Below are 17,729 nucleotides of genomic sequence, written 5' to 3'. Positions count from 1 at the left end.
AACAGTTTAGACTGATGTCTCATGCATGTATATACAAAAAATTCCTTAAACATATTAACATATCAACTGTGGCAATATAGAGAATTGTGCACTGTGACTAAATGGGGTTTATTTTGGTAATTTATGATTGGTTTAATATTGAAAAACAATCAGTGTAATTCATTATTTTAATAGAAGGAAAGAATTAAACAGTTAATAGATGAAAAAACCAGTTGACAAAATTCGTCACTCATTCATGATAACTTCAACATAAATATATAGAAAAAAATTTTTCAATTTGATAAAGGATACCCACAAAATACCCCAATAAGTAAACTCTATGGTAAAACATTTTCCTTAGTTATCTTAATACCAGCAATAAGGTAAGGATATACATTCTCACTCTGTTATTCAAACTTTATTAGAGATTCTAACCAGAGTAACTTGGTGAGGAATAAATATCATGGTGATTGATAAGGAAGAAGTAAAATTCTATTTGTGGATGGCATTATTGCATAAATAAAAAGTAAGAAATCTACAAAAAAAGACTAGAATGGGTCACAATTCACAAGTCAGTGTACCAGTTTAAATTATTTGTTCAATTTCCTGATTTTTATCATTTTACTATAAATAAATGTGAGTATATAGGATACTGTAATTTTCTTGAACACTTACGGAATTATTTAGGGGTAAATGGATATAATGACTCAAAATTTCTGTTAAATTGTTTATAAAAAGTATATTTTTAACATTCAATTGATTTTGAAAAAATATATTTTTTGCCTTCTTTTCAAATGGTTTAAGAACAGTAGAGAGATAATAATAAAGCAAATGGAACAAAATAGAAATTAATGAGGGATATGTCTAAAGGCTGTGCAAATGTCTCTTGAACTGGTCTTTTAACTTCTCTGTAAGATTGTATTTTTTTCAAAATAAAGATTTGAGAAGCATCAAAATGTGTTTCTAGATTCATAGTATTACAATGGGAAAAATGCCACTAAAATCTTTAAAACATTAAATACATAAGGATAAATTTAACAAATAGCGTGTAAAATCCTCATATTGAAAACTACATTTTTGAAAGGCATTAAGGATGACTTAAATAAATAAAAGATATGCCACATGTTTGAGCTGAAAGGCTTAATATTGTAGATGGCATCCTACTCGAAGTGAACTGTAGTTTCAATACAATACAAATTCCCAGCAGATTGATCAATTGATCTATCTAGTAGAAACAGATAAGCTGTTTCTGAATGTATATGGAAGTGCAAAAGACCCAATGAGCTATGCAATCTTGTTAAAAAAACCAACAGTGCTGGAGAAGTTGCACTACTGGATTTCAGGATTAACTGGAAGCCACAGAAACTGAGAGGTGATAGTGGAGGCATAAGGACACACAAACAGATCAACTGAATTGACTGATAAGAGTTTCTGGAAATAGATTTCCTATTTATATGATCAATCGATTTTTATCAGAGGTGCCAAAACAATCCAAAGGGGGAAAATGATTCTGGAACAATCAATAACCAAAGGAAAAATACAGTGGTATTTAACATCATGTACCATATTCTAAAATTAATTTGAGATAAATTGCAGTCCTAAATCTAAGAGATAATACTGTCAATCTTCTAGGTAAAAATATGAGATATAACTTAGTTATACCGAAGAGGCAAAAAGCCATTAATCATAAAAGAAAAAATAATACATTAGGCATCATCAAACTTAGAAAGTTTTCAACAAAGTCACCATTAAGAAACAGCCACAGGGGTGCCTAAGTGGCTGAGTGGCCTCTGACTCTTGGTTCTGGCACAGGTTTGTGAGATGAAGCCCCACATAGGGCTCTGTGCTGAGAGCTGCTTGGGACTCTTTCTCTCCCTCTCTGCCCCTCTGCTTCTCTCTCTTTCTCTCTCTCTCTCTCTCTCTCTCAAAAATAAATATAAAAAAGAAAAGAAAGAGACACAGACACAGAATAGGAGAAAATATTTTGCAAAATGTGTTATCACACAAATATATGCATCTCAATAATGAAAAGACAGACCAATTAAAAAGATCAAAATGTGAACAGAAATGTATAAGGAAGTTATAAATTCATGAAGAAGTATTCAACATTATTAGACATTAGGAAAATATAGATTAAATCATAATAAAATAGCACTACATACCATTAGAATGACTAAATTAAAACAACAATATATATATATGTATATATATACATATATATATATATATATATATATATATATACACACATACACACACACACACACACACACACCACATCTTCTTTATCCATTCATCCATCGATGGACATTTGGGCTCTTTCCATACTTTGGCTATTGTCCATAGCACAAAGAACATTGGGGTGCATGTGGCCCTTTGAAACAGCATACCTGTATCCCTTGGATAAATACCTAGTAGTGCAATTGCTGGGGTGTAGGGTAGTTCTATTTTTAATTTTTTGAGGAACCTCCATATTGTTTTTCAGAGTGGCTGCACCAGCTTGCATTCCCACCAACAATGCAAAAGGGATCCTCTTTCTCTGCATCCTCGCCAACATCTACTGTTGGCCTGAGTTGTTAATGTTAGCCATTCTGACAGGTGTAAAGAGGTATCTCATTGTGGTTTTGATTTGTATTTCCCTGATGATGAGTGATGTTGAGCATTTTTCCATGTGTCGGTTGGCCATCTGGATGTCTTCTTTGGAGAAGCATCTATTCATGTCTTTTGACCATTTGTTTACTGGATTATTTGTTTTTTGGGTGTTGAGTTTGATAAGTTCTTTATAGATTTTGGATACTAACCCTTTATTCGATATGTCGTTTGCAAATATCTTCTCCCATTCTGTTGGTTGCCTTTTAGTTTTGATGATTGTTTCCTTCGCTGTGCAGAAGCTTTTTATTTTGATGAGGTCCAGTAGTTCATTTTTGCTTTTGTTTTCCTTGCCTCTGGAGACGTGGTAAGAAGTTGCTGTGGCCAAGATCAAAGAGGTTTTTGCCTGCTTTCTCCTCGAGGATTTTGATGGCTTCTTGTCTTACATTTAGGTCTTTCATCCATTTTGAGTTTATTTTTGTGTATTGTGTAAGAAAGTGGTCCAGGTTCATTCTTCTGCATGTTGCTGTCCAGTTTTCGCAGCACCACTTGCTGAAGAGACTGTATTAATTCCATTGGATATTCTTTCCTGCTTTGTCAAACATTAGTTGGCCCTACATTTGTGGGTCCATTTCTTGGTTCTCTATTCTGTTCCATTGATATGAGTGTCTATTCTTGTGCCAGTTCCAAACTGTCTTGATCATTACAGCTTTGTAGTATAGCTTGAAGTGCGGGATTGTGATGCCTCCTGCTTTGGTTTTCTTTTTCAAGATTGCTTTGGCTATTCAGGGTCTTTGGTTCCATGCAAATTTTAGGATTATTTGTTCTAGCTCTGTGAAGAATGCTGGTGTTATTTTGATAGGGATTGCATTGAATATGTAGATTGTTTTGGGTAGTATCGACATTTTAACAACATTTGTTCTTCCTATCCATGTGCATGGAATCTTTCACCATTTTTTTTGTATCTTCAATTTCTTTCATAAGCTTTCTATAGTTTTCAGTGTATAGATTTTTCACCTCTTTGGTTAGATTTATTCCTAGGTATTTAATGGTTTAGTTCTTATTCTTCATGAGAAGAAGTGTAAGATGATACAGCTACTTTAAAAAATGATTTTGCAAGTTCAAGTAAAATTAAATGTACATATATAAACATATATATATTATAGTGTATATTATGTATATGAATGAATGTGTGTATGTGTGTATGTGTGTGCGTGTGTGTGTGTGTGTGTACCCATGTGTGCGCGCGCACACACACACACACACACACACATACATCCAATAGCTCCATTCCTAGATATTTGGACAAGAAATAAAAACCTGTGTCCACCAAAGGATGTGTAAAAAAAAAACAACTTTAGAGATGATTCATTTATCGTAGCTAAAAACTAGAAGCTATCAAATTATCCATTAACAAGGAATAGATAAACAAAATGTGCCATATCTGCACAACAGAATTCTGCTTGAAAATTCAAAAAGAAACAGAATACTGATATGCCCAAAAAATATGAGTGAATCTCAAAAACATAGTGTGACAAAAGTCCCTCTTAGAAAAATATATAATATATAATTTCAGTAATCTGAACTTCTAACACAGGTGAAATTAATGGGGAAAGAGTTCAGAAGAGTGACCACCTTTTTGGAACCTCTAGGAAGGAGCACAAGAGAATGTGTGAGGAAGTGAAAAGACCTTGTATCTTTATGGGAAGTAAATATATTTGTCAAAACTCATCGCTTATACTGGAGATCTGTACATTTCACTATATGCAAATTATACTCCAATATTTTTAAAACATAATTTTTAAATGGTCTATAAAAGAGAAAAGAGGAAGAAACTTATCTTTGGAGTGATGAGCAAAGATGTGTAGATTAAGTTTGATGTGTCAACCATGTACTTACTGGCTTTGGCTAATGCTCTTTACATATAGCTTATATTTATTAGAAATATTTCAATCAACCTCTTTCATCTGATTAGCTTATAGACAGACTAAGATCTCACCATTCATTTGTTAAGGTGTTCTAGACGATTTCTTATTCAGCTGATTGCTAAATGATTTAGAAATTGGCATGTGTATATTCTAGTTAGAGAAAGTGTGTCATCTTTTCTATATAATAATAAGCTATATAGGCAATGTCAAGAATGTATCAAAATGCTTCAGTAGAAAATACTGATTTGGTACCTTATTGATATTCTATTTCTCATCCATCTATGGAGTTAAATAAAGGTTTTACTCTCTGCTGGAACTGAAATAAGACAAATGCATGTGAAACTTTAGACTTTCATGAATTCTAAAAAAATTAGTAATGCTTTGGGGTGCCTGGGTTCAATTGGTTAAGTATCTAACTCTTCATTTGGGCTCATGTCCTGATCTCACAGTTCGGGAGACTGAGCCCTGCGTTGGGCTCCACACTGACAGCACAGTACCTGCTTGGGATTCTGGCGGTCTCTCTCTCTCTCTCTCTCTCTCTCTCTCTCTCTCTCTCTCTGTGCCCCTTTCCCATTTTCACTGTTGCTCTCTCTGTCAAATAAATAAATAAACAAAAAAATTACAAAAATTTTAATAAATAAACTTATTAAAAAGGGGCATTGATATATTTGTGTGTGTGTGTGTCTATGTTTTATAGATAGCAAGGTGCAGGAGGTGCAAACAGAAAATCAAGGAATAATTTAGTTAGATGTTTCCTCAATATCCACATGTAGAAAAATCTATTAATAAATAAAAAGGCCCTGAAAATAGAAAGTGATTGATTTTAATGTAATAATAATATGGCTTTAAAAGAGAAAACTGGTAAAAAACATTATAAATAATTATTAATAACAATTTAAAGTGAATACTTCTGCATATTGATAAAATTTATAATATATTGTGATTTTATTTTCTTCATTTAAATACCTTTAGTATAGACTTACTTTTCTAGTATACAAGATTTTCATAAATTACTATATGTAAACAGTACTAATAAAATTTATTTTATCTACACATATTTAACTTGACATTAAATTAATCTAGTTTTGCTCTGTGAAATAATGACCTCAGTTCTGATCATTTGCAAGATAATTTTAATGGAACATAAAATTTTGTCATTTCAAATTTTTAATTCTTTTTCCTTAAGAAAAGAAAATGACTATGAAGGAGAGTGCATTGAATGTTAAAAGAACATCTACCTTTTCATTTCATTGTTGGCAGTTAGCCCAGTTCTTTTGAAGGACTTAATAATTTTGTTTCCTGATGATGCCTAGAGGTGAAAAGAGACAGTGCCTAGTGGTTCAAAACAGTTTGAATGAGGTAATCAAACAGCACTGGAAAATGATCTTCTATCCGTGGTGACATACTACTGGGAATTCTAAAGGAGTTCACCAAAGAAAAGATTTTATAATTAAATTATCATTTAATCCCAATTCTGTACTTATTCATTCATTTTAAGTCAGTAGTGACAATGGGATCTCTCATGGTATTTCATCATTTGAAGAGAGAAAAAAAAATAATACCTTAAGGATAATGTGTAAAAGAAGTTAAATTGATGCATGCACATTTTGGTGTTTAGATGTTTCATGGAGTTCATTGTTTCTTTGCAGAAATATGAGATGACATCAGATACGTGGCTCTCCAAACAGGTACGGCACAGGAGGTTGCTTTATGTTGCATTTTGGCCATTGTGCTCATTCTGTTTACCAGTGGCTGTATAATAATTTTCTCTCAAAAGTTATCTCAGTAATATGACTTTAAGGCTTTGCTATGTTTGGCTAAGTGAATCTTTTCCATTAAAACATTTATGACTTGGCCTTTCTGTGACATCATTTATGAAAAGGCTACTTCCTTTTTTTTTTTTTTTTTTAAAGAAGGTAAGTTACAGAGTAACTACTAGGATCCATTTTCAGGATCATTCATATAAGTAAACTTTTGTGTAGATGAAAGAGGAAAAAGTTGTGACCCATTAAAGCTGGAAATTGTCAGTATTGTTCAAATTTCCCAGAAGATTGACCAAACCTGTGGACATTGTTTAGATAGATGCTTCTTTCCTTAGATGTATCCTAGATCATGATGCTAGTTTGTGACATACTTGGGGCTGGAATCCAGACCACAATAGAATAACTACTAAATGTCCCCACAACATGGTCTCATACCAGACATTTCAGAAGGAAACACAAGCAGAGTATCCAAATATGGCTGAACCCATTTTACTACTGACACCATTACTGTTTTTTTCTTTTCTTTTCTTCCCTTTTTTTTTTTTTTTGCAAAAGGAAGTGTTTTGTTTGGTTTGCTTTTGATTTTTGTTCTTTGCAGTGATCTTTTATATTCTCTCCTGAAGTGTCATACACATCTATGGTTTCAGTGACCACCCAAGTATTGAGACCTCTAGATGTATAGCCCTGGGCAGCTCACTTGGCTGAGTTCTCAAACATCCAAATTCATGCTTGGAAACTTCTCCTAAGTCTGTAAAAGTAACTGCACACTCCACAGGTCCACAGTGGACATATTCCCCTTCTAGTGACTATATGCATTCTTTTCATCATAGGAGTCAAGGACATAATTACCCATCCAGCTATTAAAAATTGGAAACCTAGCAGTCATTCTTAAACTTTTTCCCATTCTTTTCTGCACATATTATTCATCATCAAGTTCTTAAATTTTACATCAGAAGATCTCAAGTCAATTTACTTTACTCCAATTCACAAACAGCATCCAGGATCAATCTGCTGGTACTGCAGCACCTCTCTCACTGCTAAACACTCAACCCCTCGGGCACACGCCAGTCTGTTCGCCACACTGCAGGCTGGCTGAGGGACCTGTGCACAGCATGCATTTTGGTGCCTCTAGCCACGTCACTGTCACACTCCCCCTCTCACAACTGGAACGATTCTTGTTGATTCCTTCTCCACTGTGGCACATTAGCACTCATACTACCAGGTTTGGTATGAACCTTTCCTCTGAACAGAATTCTCTCAACTACTTTCTTTTGTGAAGCCTGATCATTTTTCAAACCTCAGCTTAAATCACCCACTTAAAAAGTCACCTCCTCCAACCACCATAACCAAATCCCATTTCTTAATAAGAGTTATTTGAAAGTCAAGTGTAATCTTTTTTGTGATACTTACACAATTATTTCTGTGAACTTTTTCCTAAATTCACAAGGGCAGGAGGAATATTCATCTTTTGTTTCCCATTATAAACTAAATGCCTAATACAGAGTCTGGTTATAACAAAATTTCCATAAATACTTGGTGAATAAATAAAGAAAAAGAAGGTCTGTAAATAAGCTAAAACTTTTCTTGTTTGAAGCATAGGCATACCAAATCTACAGCTAGATAGATAAATAGATATTAATATGGACTACTTAATCTTCATGAAATTGGAGGAAAAAACCCAACTTTGGTCTTATAGTCAGTAATGGACTTTCTTAAGTTAGATACTGAAAATAATAACAATGAGAAACAACATCATAATGGATATTGATATATTCTGAATTGTACTGTATTATTAAACCTATTTTGCTATCATTTTTATTGCCAGTGACATTCATAATAGTCTGACATGTATCAACATAATGTATGCTCTTTTGGAATTATGTTATCTACATTTTAAATCCAAAATTTATGAATGTTTAATAGAAACTTTTTTTTTAAAGCAAAGAAACTAGTTATCAATTATTCAGTAAAAAAAAATGCAGGTGGTAGTTTGTCACAGTTGAGGTTTTCTCTAGAAGCTCTTAGGGAATTTTATAAAATATTTAAAATTTGATGAAATTTAAAGTATGACACTGATAGTATTGAGATGAACCAAATTTCTAAGACAACTAGGGATTAAGTATAATCATCATATGCTCACTTTCTGGATAGTAGGAAGAACAGAGAGAATGTGGCCTGGCTTTCAAGAGGCTTGTGATAACCCATATACAAAACTATTGGTCAAGAAATAGAGTTTGGTATCCCCAATCCATTGTTCTGTGTGTCATAAACATTGACTTGCTTACAATCATAAAAGTAGAAAGTGAAATAGGCTCCATTTCCATTATTTGATTCTAGGAAAAGGTTGGCATAGGGCCCTATTTATATGTAGATATTGCCTCATGGTGAAGGGTTTTAAGCCCAGCAATGCATTTAGGAATATAGTCTCCATCTGCTCCTTTGCTGAACCATTTATAAGGCATTAGAATTGGAAAGGGCTTGGGGGGGGTGGGGTGGACAAATATAAAAAGGAGAATTCTCAGATAATCCTGTACCTTAAAAAGGCAATTTACTTTTGGAGCAAATCACAAGGAGAGAATAGGGAAGGAGCTGATAAGTTGGAGCAAATGTGGATAGAATGATATATATATATATATATATATATATATATATATATATATATATAACAAATATTTTGCCTGTTGTAAACATGCATTCATCTATCCAATTATGAGTTGGACACCTACTGGGTCCTAGGCAATAAAGCTAAAAAGATGAAATTATAAACTTAGTTTAATTATTACTTGCCTAGTGAAAGAAGCCAACCATATAATAGAATGCATTGAATGTCATGATAGAGATAAATACAGTGTAATTGTTAGAATCTCTAAGGAGAGATTTCTTAACTACAAGACACTCTAACCAGGGAAATTTGGTAATGGTTTCTGTTCCTTGAGTTTAAGAAAAAAAAAAAAAGATTCAGTACAAAAAGCAAAACAAAATTGTTGTTCCAAGCAGAAGATGTTTCATGTACAAAGGCAAAAGAGAGATTCCAGAGGGCAAGAGAGGGAACCTACAGAATTATTGACTCTATCATAGTTGAAAGATGTGATTCACTCAGGTATCTTGTCAGTATTTATTATATACCTAGCAATGCAATGTTTTCATCCTTGAACTGTATATTCCTTCAGTTTTACATTTTTACATATGTCATATATTTTCATGAGTGTCCATGAAGTAGAGAAGAAAAATATTAGCCTTATATCTCTATCAAGGGAGGTTCTCACTAATAAAGCTGAAACCAGACTCTTGAGATTATGAAAATAGTTACTAATTTACTTATTCAAGTAAAATAAGTAAATAATTATTAAGCACAATTTATATAACAGTCATTATCTAGGTGCTGGAGGTAGAGCAGTGAAGAATTCAAGGGTCCTCCCTCATGAAGTTTACATTCCTGAGGAACTTCACCTACTTGCCTATCTACTTGCCCACCTGCATACATACACGCATATACAAAAAAATGCATACCTACCTGAAATAAAATATGTTGGATACTGTTAGGTACTATGGAAAAAAAAAAACAGAAGTAGGTAAAAGGAGATGAGGGATTCAGACAGAGTTGGCTGATCTGGCTTCTAAGATCACCCTCTGTATGGGGTAATGGGAAAACACCTCACTGTTAAGGTGATACAGAGCCAAGATATGAAAGAGATAAAAGAAAGAACCAGGCAGAATAAAAAGTGCAGAGGCCCTGGAGCAGGATCGTGCACAATGAGGAAGCAGGAGAATGAAAGGAGATGAGATCAGAAAGAGAGTGGAGGGCCAGATCACCTGAAAGGGTTTATAGGGCATTTTAAAGACCTGCAAAAAAAGTAACCATAGCAAAAGTCTTTCTTTTACCGGATGTATAATCACTGTCACTAATCCAACAGGAAAGAACTGAATGTTTTTCAGACAAATCCATTTTCTTAATGTTTCCCCTGGAGCAAAAAGAAAGCAGTCTATATGCATAGCTTCCATCATTTAATTTTCAGAAAATAATTCTATTGATGTAACATGCCACTTAGAGCTTAATTAAAAAATCATCAAATGGGCATTTGTATTTGTGTATTTTTGGAGGGGTGAACAGTGAAGATGGGAAGTTTGAATTAAATGATTTTCAATGGATTCCTTCCAATTTTGCAGCCTTTTAATTTCAGCCTTTCAGTACATTTATATATGCATCAACAGAAATCTATGTTCAAGTAACTAGAGTGGCTGGGTGAAATATTTCAGAAAAAAATATATGAGATATTGTTTGGTTTTTGTAAGCCAGTCATTAAAGAATTTGTTCTGGTAGAGTCAAAACAAAGAGACAGAAAGGACATTGATGGTGCTTCCAGGGAGTGGGGTAGGGAGGAATGGGAAGTTACTGTTTAATGGACACAGTTTCTAGTTGGGACACATGAAAATTTTCTGAAGATAGATGGTGGTGGTGCATTCACATTATTATTATTTTTTTCACATTATTTTTAAAATAATTTGACCGTTTTGCAAACAAAAGTCCAATACCATCCTGATGTCATCACGTGCACTTCTGTTTTTAGAATGAGGAGCCAGTGTTTTCTAGAGACGGCAGCACATTCTTTATGACAGTTCCTGTGAAGCAAGGGGGCCGTGGAGAATTTCACCACATAGCGATGTTTCTTGTCCAGGTACGTGCTGGCTCCTTTCTGTGTTTGGTTTCATTGCTGTCATACTCACGAAGGTACAATTCTTAGGGCATATTCTGAACCTACAGTTAATGCCTGTGAAATCCAGGCATACATTTAACCCAAGGACTAAGTTCTAGAAAGAGGATCCCCCTCCATAACTATAAATGCAAACTGTACTTTCCCATATAATAGTCTCAACACTCAAGAGAATTTAGTGAGCCATAATATATGCTAAGAGACTTGGGCCTTGGATTAGAGAGAATTGAATACATGAAAATTACCCAACCCCTACTTTCAGAGATTGGAGGACAATTTAGAGAAAATTTTTCATTCAACAAATATGTATATTCCCTATTTTGTGTAAGCAGTATTTTCAAGGTGCTATAAATGTTTTAAATATTTGAAGCAAACTAATTTCTGGGGCACCTGGGGTGCTCAGTTGGTTAAGTGTCTGACTCTTGCGTTAGGCTCAGGTCAGGATCTCACCGTTCATAAGTTTAAGCCCTAGGTTGGGCTCCACACTGTCAGCTGCAGCATCAGAATACTTGGTATTCTCTTTCTTTCTCTCTCTGGCCCTCCCCCTCGGATGTGCTCAGTTTCTCTCTTTCAAAATACATAAACGTAAATGAATGAATGAATGAATGAGTGAATAAATAAATAAATGCTTGAAGCATACTTAATGTCCATCAAAAACTGAATACTTGAATACTTTATGGTAACCCCCCCCACAAGGAAATACAATGCATATTTGAAAAACCAGGATAAAATGTATTGTCAATGACACAGAGTCTGTGCTATATTTTTATAGACTTTCCAATAAAAATAAGGAAAGGGTTATTTTTCTTTTAAATTCCAAATGAGTTAGCAGACCATACAGTTTTATCCATTTATTTAAAAATGGGAGAATTCACAAATGGTTTAAATGTGACAAGGTTAATGAGTCAATTTGAATGTAATGGTCAATAACAAACATTCAGGAGAATTGGTTTCCTTCAAAATCAAATAAACAAACATCCTAGTCTCAGGCAAAAGATAATTTATAAAGGCAAAGGATGTGGATAAACTGGAATCCTCTATGAGAGTTTACAAACAAACTAGCCAAGAATCAATTTCGCACTTACAAAATATAGAGTAAATATAAATGTGCCAAAAGATCCCTAAACAACCTGTGGCTACATTTATGTTGTTAGAACCTTCACAAGCCTTGTGCAAATTCTCAAACTTTTATCATAATCTATATACATATTTATGTGCAGCAGCTCAGTGCCTTGAATTCCCAAAATCTTATGTCGGTAGTTTAAAATTTAACACATGTCTAAGTTCTGTACCTATTAAAACAACTGCCATGACTTTAATTTGAATTAAAGCCAGAATAAGTAATTTGGAACATATATAATTTTCACAATAAAGATGTAGATTAATTTTCATAGTATATCATTTAAGTTGGAAAAATAGGTTATAGACTAATCTATAATATCTCATTTATGTTTGAAATAAATGTATCTACTATATATGCCTAAACTTTTTGATGATTTTATATGTATTAAAATGATTATATCAGACAGCACTAAGGGGGCTAATTTTTTTATGTAAACTGGAAGAAGTTTCACTAGCAAATTATTCTACCTGATTAACTTTTCCTAGCTAATTATAAATTTTGTTATCATAAATACTACATCTTTTGGTCAAAAATAATATATCACACTATAAGTGTGGGTGCGGGGCTCAAACCCACTAAACGCAAATGTTAACACTGTGACATTTTATTAAATTTTTAATGTTTATTTTTGGGAAGGAAAGAGAGAGAAGCAAGGGAGGAGCAGAGAAAAAAAAGGGAGACACAGAATCTGAAGCAGGCTCCAGGCTCCGAGCTGTCAGCAATAGAGCCTGATGCGGGGCTTGAACTCATAAACCTCGAGATCATGACCTGAGCTAAAGTCAGACACTCAACTGACTGAGCCACCCAGGCACCCCATTTTATTAAATTTTTAAATCACAGTATTTTATATTCACAAAACTGTGTGAAAACCCAGGTTGTCCAAATTGCATACAAATTGTAAATACAGCAAATGATAGGGAAAGATGTATAATACACCATTATATATACAATTCCAAAAAGACAATCTATTTAACAAATTGAGAGAAATAGTGTCTTTTAAAAAGTGTTGGATTGGAAGGGAATGGGAGGTGCTAGTGCTGGCCTGTAGGAATTGAGACATTTCTTTATAAACAGAAGTGTCTTTATAAGCCTTGGGAAGAAATACCTTCTTCCCCCAATCAAAACAGCCTGACATGCAGTCTAATTCATTATTCCTGAAGTGTTCAGAACAACTTCATAGAGTAGATGTGTTTACTTTGTTCCTCTTCTATATGAAGATTATAACAAAGCTTTCATTGAAGTAGAAAAGATTTTGATCTATTCCGGTTGCAGTTCAGAGAATTTGTGGCTTGCCTCAATGAGAAATAAACATGACTGCACTATTATTTATGGATGTTTTGGCAATGTGGATAAAATTAATCTACTTTGTTAATGAGTTAGAGGTCAGTGGTTAGATAAATGTTAACTTATACCTAAGTTTATACACAGACACAATCTTAGTAAACAGTGTGAATTCCTTTCCCTCAAAAAAAAAAGTTTTTAAAGTTTTTATTTATTTTTGAGAGAGAGGGAGAGAAAGAGAGAGCATGAGAAGGGGAGGGGCAGAGAGAGAGAGAGGGAGACACAGAATCTGAAGCAGGTTCCAGGCTCCAAGCTGTCAGCAAAGAGCTTGATGCGGGGCTTGAACCCACTAAATGCAAGATCATGACCAGAGCTGAAGTCGGATGCTTAACCGACTGAGCCACCCAGGTGCCCCCACCTCAATTTTTTTAAATAGTTTACAAAAAAGATCTTTTAAGAATCCTCTAAGATTATGATATTGACACATATATATGTTATGAAAATCTTAGAATTCGAAGCTGAATTAACTCATTTAAAATCAAACACAGTCTCCTCACCTCACACATCACACTGTAAATAAATTTGTATATATAGGTATTTCTAATTCCTTTTAACATTGAAAAATATTTAATTTTCTTTTGAATATTGCAATCAAAGCACATGTATGGATTTGTAGTATTTAAAGAATAATGTATAAGAATTCTTATTTATTATATTCTTAATGTTTAATATTAGTCTCCAATGTCATTTTAATAGCTGTTCAACATTCTGCCAAATAGGTTTAGTATACTCTATTTAAATGAATCAATTTTAATCAGCATTAAAGTTACTCTAATTTTGATATGAGAAATTACTCAGAGGTAAACATTCATATGCATAAGTATTTATTTATGATTATTACCACAAAAATATATTTTAAGATATCAGAGATATGTAGGCAAAGTGTATGTGTACATACGTTTTTAAGTTTTGCTATGGAGTGGCAAATTGGCTCTCCAAAAATAGTGTAATAACTTAGAGTCTGAATAGTAATGCATATACCAACATTGATGACTTTTTACACTCTTTCTTCCTTGACCTGCTGCCAGTGAGGAGGAATGACGAGAACAGAGTTTGACAGCCAACCAGCAGGATGGGCACCCTTTGATGCTTAGCTATATTTGAGAGCTTCCTCACTGACTGAAAATGTATTTATCTGTATGAAGTATCTCACTAAATGAAGTTAGTAATTTTCTCCAAACATTTTGCTCTCTTTGACAATGAGTAGGTAGATGGAAACTATTAATTGGAGACCAGGCTATAAAATTAGTCTTTCAGGCTATTTTCACTAAGAGGGTGATGGTTGTCATTACAGATATTTTAGTATTTATTTTTCTCATTTACAAAGGCATTCCTTACTAATTTCAAAAAATAAAACTAGAGGGGCGCCTGGGTGGCTCAGTCGGTTAAGCGTCGACTTCGGCTCAGGTCATGATCTCACGGTCCGTGAGTTCGAGCCCTGCGTCGGGCTCTGTGCTGACAGCTCGGATCCTGGAGCCTGTTTCAGATTCTGTGTCTCCCTCTCTCTGACCCTCCCCCGTTCATGCTCTGTCTCTCTCTGTCTCAAAAATAAATAAGCGTTAAAAAAAAAAAACTAGAAAGAATTTATGTTTCCCTCCTTTTAGACAAGATTATAATTTTATGTTAACTATAGAATTTCATAGTTTAAGTTCTAATTATAAAGCATACTTTCCCCATAATGCTACATAATTTTGAGAAACAGTTCTTTAGAAGATTAATATTTAGTTGACTGGATGTAGATAGTTAACCAGTATAATTCAGTGTTTAATTCAGTGGCAATTTGTTGTAACTATATCTGTCACTATACAAAAAGCTAGTTTATATTATGGATCCTTTATTTAGTTTTGATTAACAGACCTGGAGTTCCTGCATCAAAAGTAAGATATTTGTAAACTCATATATATATGTATACACACACATATAAACTCATACATATACACATATATATGTATATAAACTTTATTTCTAGATTACTTTCCATATGAATATGTGATAACAGAATTTCTCTACTTTCATAAGTTACCTTAAAGATAATATGAATAAAAATAAAAACTGGCTTTTCTAAAAATCTATAAAGTAATTGCTCTTTTGAGTAAAATATACACTGTGCAGTATTAATATCAGTTTTTGTGGTTCTTGAGTCAAACAATGATGCAAAACTTCTTTCCCTCAGAACATTAGACTTGCAATTGCTTCACAAGTTTTCTCCTACCTCTCTCTCCATAGCAATCCTCATATAGACCTTTAACTTCTGAATTGCCTTGTCTGGAACTCTAATATCCTGCATTCGCTATAATGCAGGCTGCAGTTAAGTAAAAAGGTTTTTGCCAAAGACATGGCTACCTTTTTTCTCTCAGATATGGAGTAAGCAGAGTTTCAATCATGCTAAGTGGTTCAGATTCATAAATGAAAGGAACTGCCCTGTCATCTTCCTAAATTGTGTTAAATGAAAAATTATATATGTTGGTGAATCCATTCTCTTTCTCTATGCAGCAATACAAAGTTTTGCTCATGAGAGCTGATGATTTCACTTGGAACAATTTTAAATGCCATTATTCATTACAAAAACTGTAGAAAATGGCATGCCCCCAATTCACAATTCTATCACCTAATCAACCCAATAAATTTTTTTTCATTAAATTTCATTGCTGTATCTGATTAGGACACTGTCTGAAAACAATTAGCTCACCTCGTGTGATAAATAGTAAATTATAGCATGCTATTTTAAGCACTATATCACTTATTTAGAAATAAGCTGTAGAAATTAAACAGAATTTAATATAATAAATTTGAATGAATAGTGTGTAATCAGGTAAAAAGCACATATATTATGAAATTTTCACTGATACCAATCTTCCAAATTTTTAAATAGAAATACAAGATTAATATTTAACTTTTCTAAGTAAGAGAAAATCTATACCAATTTGAGGAGAGGTAATCTGATTTCTAATGGTGTCTAATACCTTATTCTCAAATTTTATTTGGCAATAAAAACACTTGATCTGCATCCTAGATTTCCATCCCACTAATGAATGAAAATCATTAGTTGTATCGCCATTTAGTCTAAAATTAAAAGTGAAATATGAGTTTAAAGTACATTGCCATGTTGCCCTTGTCAAAAGTCCACTATGCTTTCATATTTATCATCATTTTTTGTATTCTACCAAGTTAATATAATAGAGACCATGGTTGCATGGAAATAATTATTACTGCGCAGTGAGAATGATTCTTCTTTCCTCTTTGTTCAGTTATCTTAGCTGTGATTGTCTTTGGAAAGTGGACTGAAAACTAACAGATACAGACACCCCTCGGGAAGATTAGTCAAGTTCCTTGATATTTATTTTGAACTCACTGTATGAGCCATCTACCATATTTTGATTTGTATTAGGATTATTTACCTCCAGTCCAGATCAAATGTAATATGCTCGCTGATGCAATATAATCTGATATGCAGTAGTGGAGAATAGTTGAGTCTTATGACTATAACTGTAGAACTATAAAAGACAGGCTATGCTCTTATATGTGAAATGAAGTTGCACTTATTCCTCAGCCCAGATTTGCCCTCGTGGATATAAAGTGAGCAAAGCAATTACAGATGCTTGAAGTGAAATCTAAAAATTGTGAGGTTGTTGTTAAGGCTTCCAACAAGAAAACTTTTGGTCCTAAGTTAGAAGAAAAATATTTTTATGCTGGATGCATCATTGAAATGAATAATGTGTAATTTTTAATATTGGGTACTCTGTGTTCAGACATTGTCTCAAAGCATTGAGTTTTGCTCACAACTTGTAGTTTTTAATTTTTTAAGTATTTTTTTAAGTTTATTAATTTGAGAGAGAGAGAAAGAGAGAGTGTGAGCAGGGGAGGGGCAGAGAGAGAGAGGGAGAGAGAGAGAGTCCCAAGCAAGCTCTACACTGTCAGTGCAGAGCCCCATTTAGGGCTCAAACTCACGAACCATGGGATCATGACCTGAACTGAAATCAAGAGTCAAACTTAATTGTTAGCTTAACCGACTGAGCCAGCCAGGCTCCCCACTCATGATCACGTTTAATGTGGACACTCTTCTTGAATACATACCCACAAATAACAAAATTTTCTGAAAAAAAAATGGAGAAAATATAATCAAGCTAGAAATCTTGAAACCAAGGCATCTCTAGATATGTTCAAATAATAGAGCACAATTTCTGTACCTTTCAATGTTTTGAGATATTGTTCATCTTAAAATTGGGCACCAAAGATGCACTAAAACCATACGCTGTTAGGGGCGCCTGGGTGGCTCAGTCGGTTAGGCGTCCGA

The 17,729-nt window shown here is 33.7% G+C and overlaps 1 protein-coding gene across 4 annotated transcripts in view; it reads left to right on the top strand.

The window, feature by feature from the left end:
* Positions 1-17,729, top strand: part of DPP10 (dipeptidyl peptidase like 10) — a 1,363,298-nt gene that overhangs the window by 1,266,906 nt on the left and 78,663 nt on the right. For all 4 annotated transcript variants that reach the window (XM_019837999.3, XM_045033696.1, XM_019838002.3 and 1 more), the window contains exons 12-13: positions 6,146-6,184; positions 10,828-10,935. In XM_019837999.3, the coding sequence (XP_019693558.1) occupies positions 6,146-6,184; positions 10,828-10,935 (147 nt within the window). The remainder of the gene's footprint in view (positions 1-6,145; positions 6,185-10,827; positions 10,936-17,729) is intronic.

Source organism: Felis catus, chromosome C1 (assembly GCF_018350175.1).
Source record: "Felis catus isolate Fca126 chromosome C1, F.catus_Fca126_mat1.0, whole genome shotgun sequence".
In the NCBI taxonomy this organism is placed as follows: Eukaryota; Metazoa; Chordata; class Mammalia; order Carnivora; family Felidae; genus Felis; species Felis catus.
The sequence above is the reverse complement of the archived record's forward strand: the minus strand, read 5'-3'. Positions and strand labels throughout refer to the sequence as shown.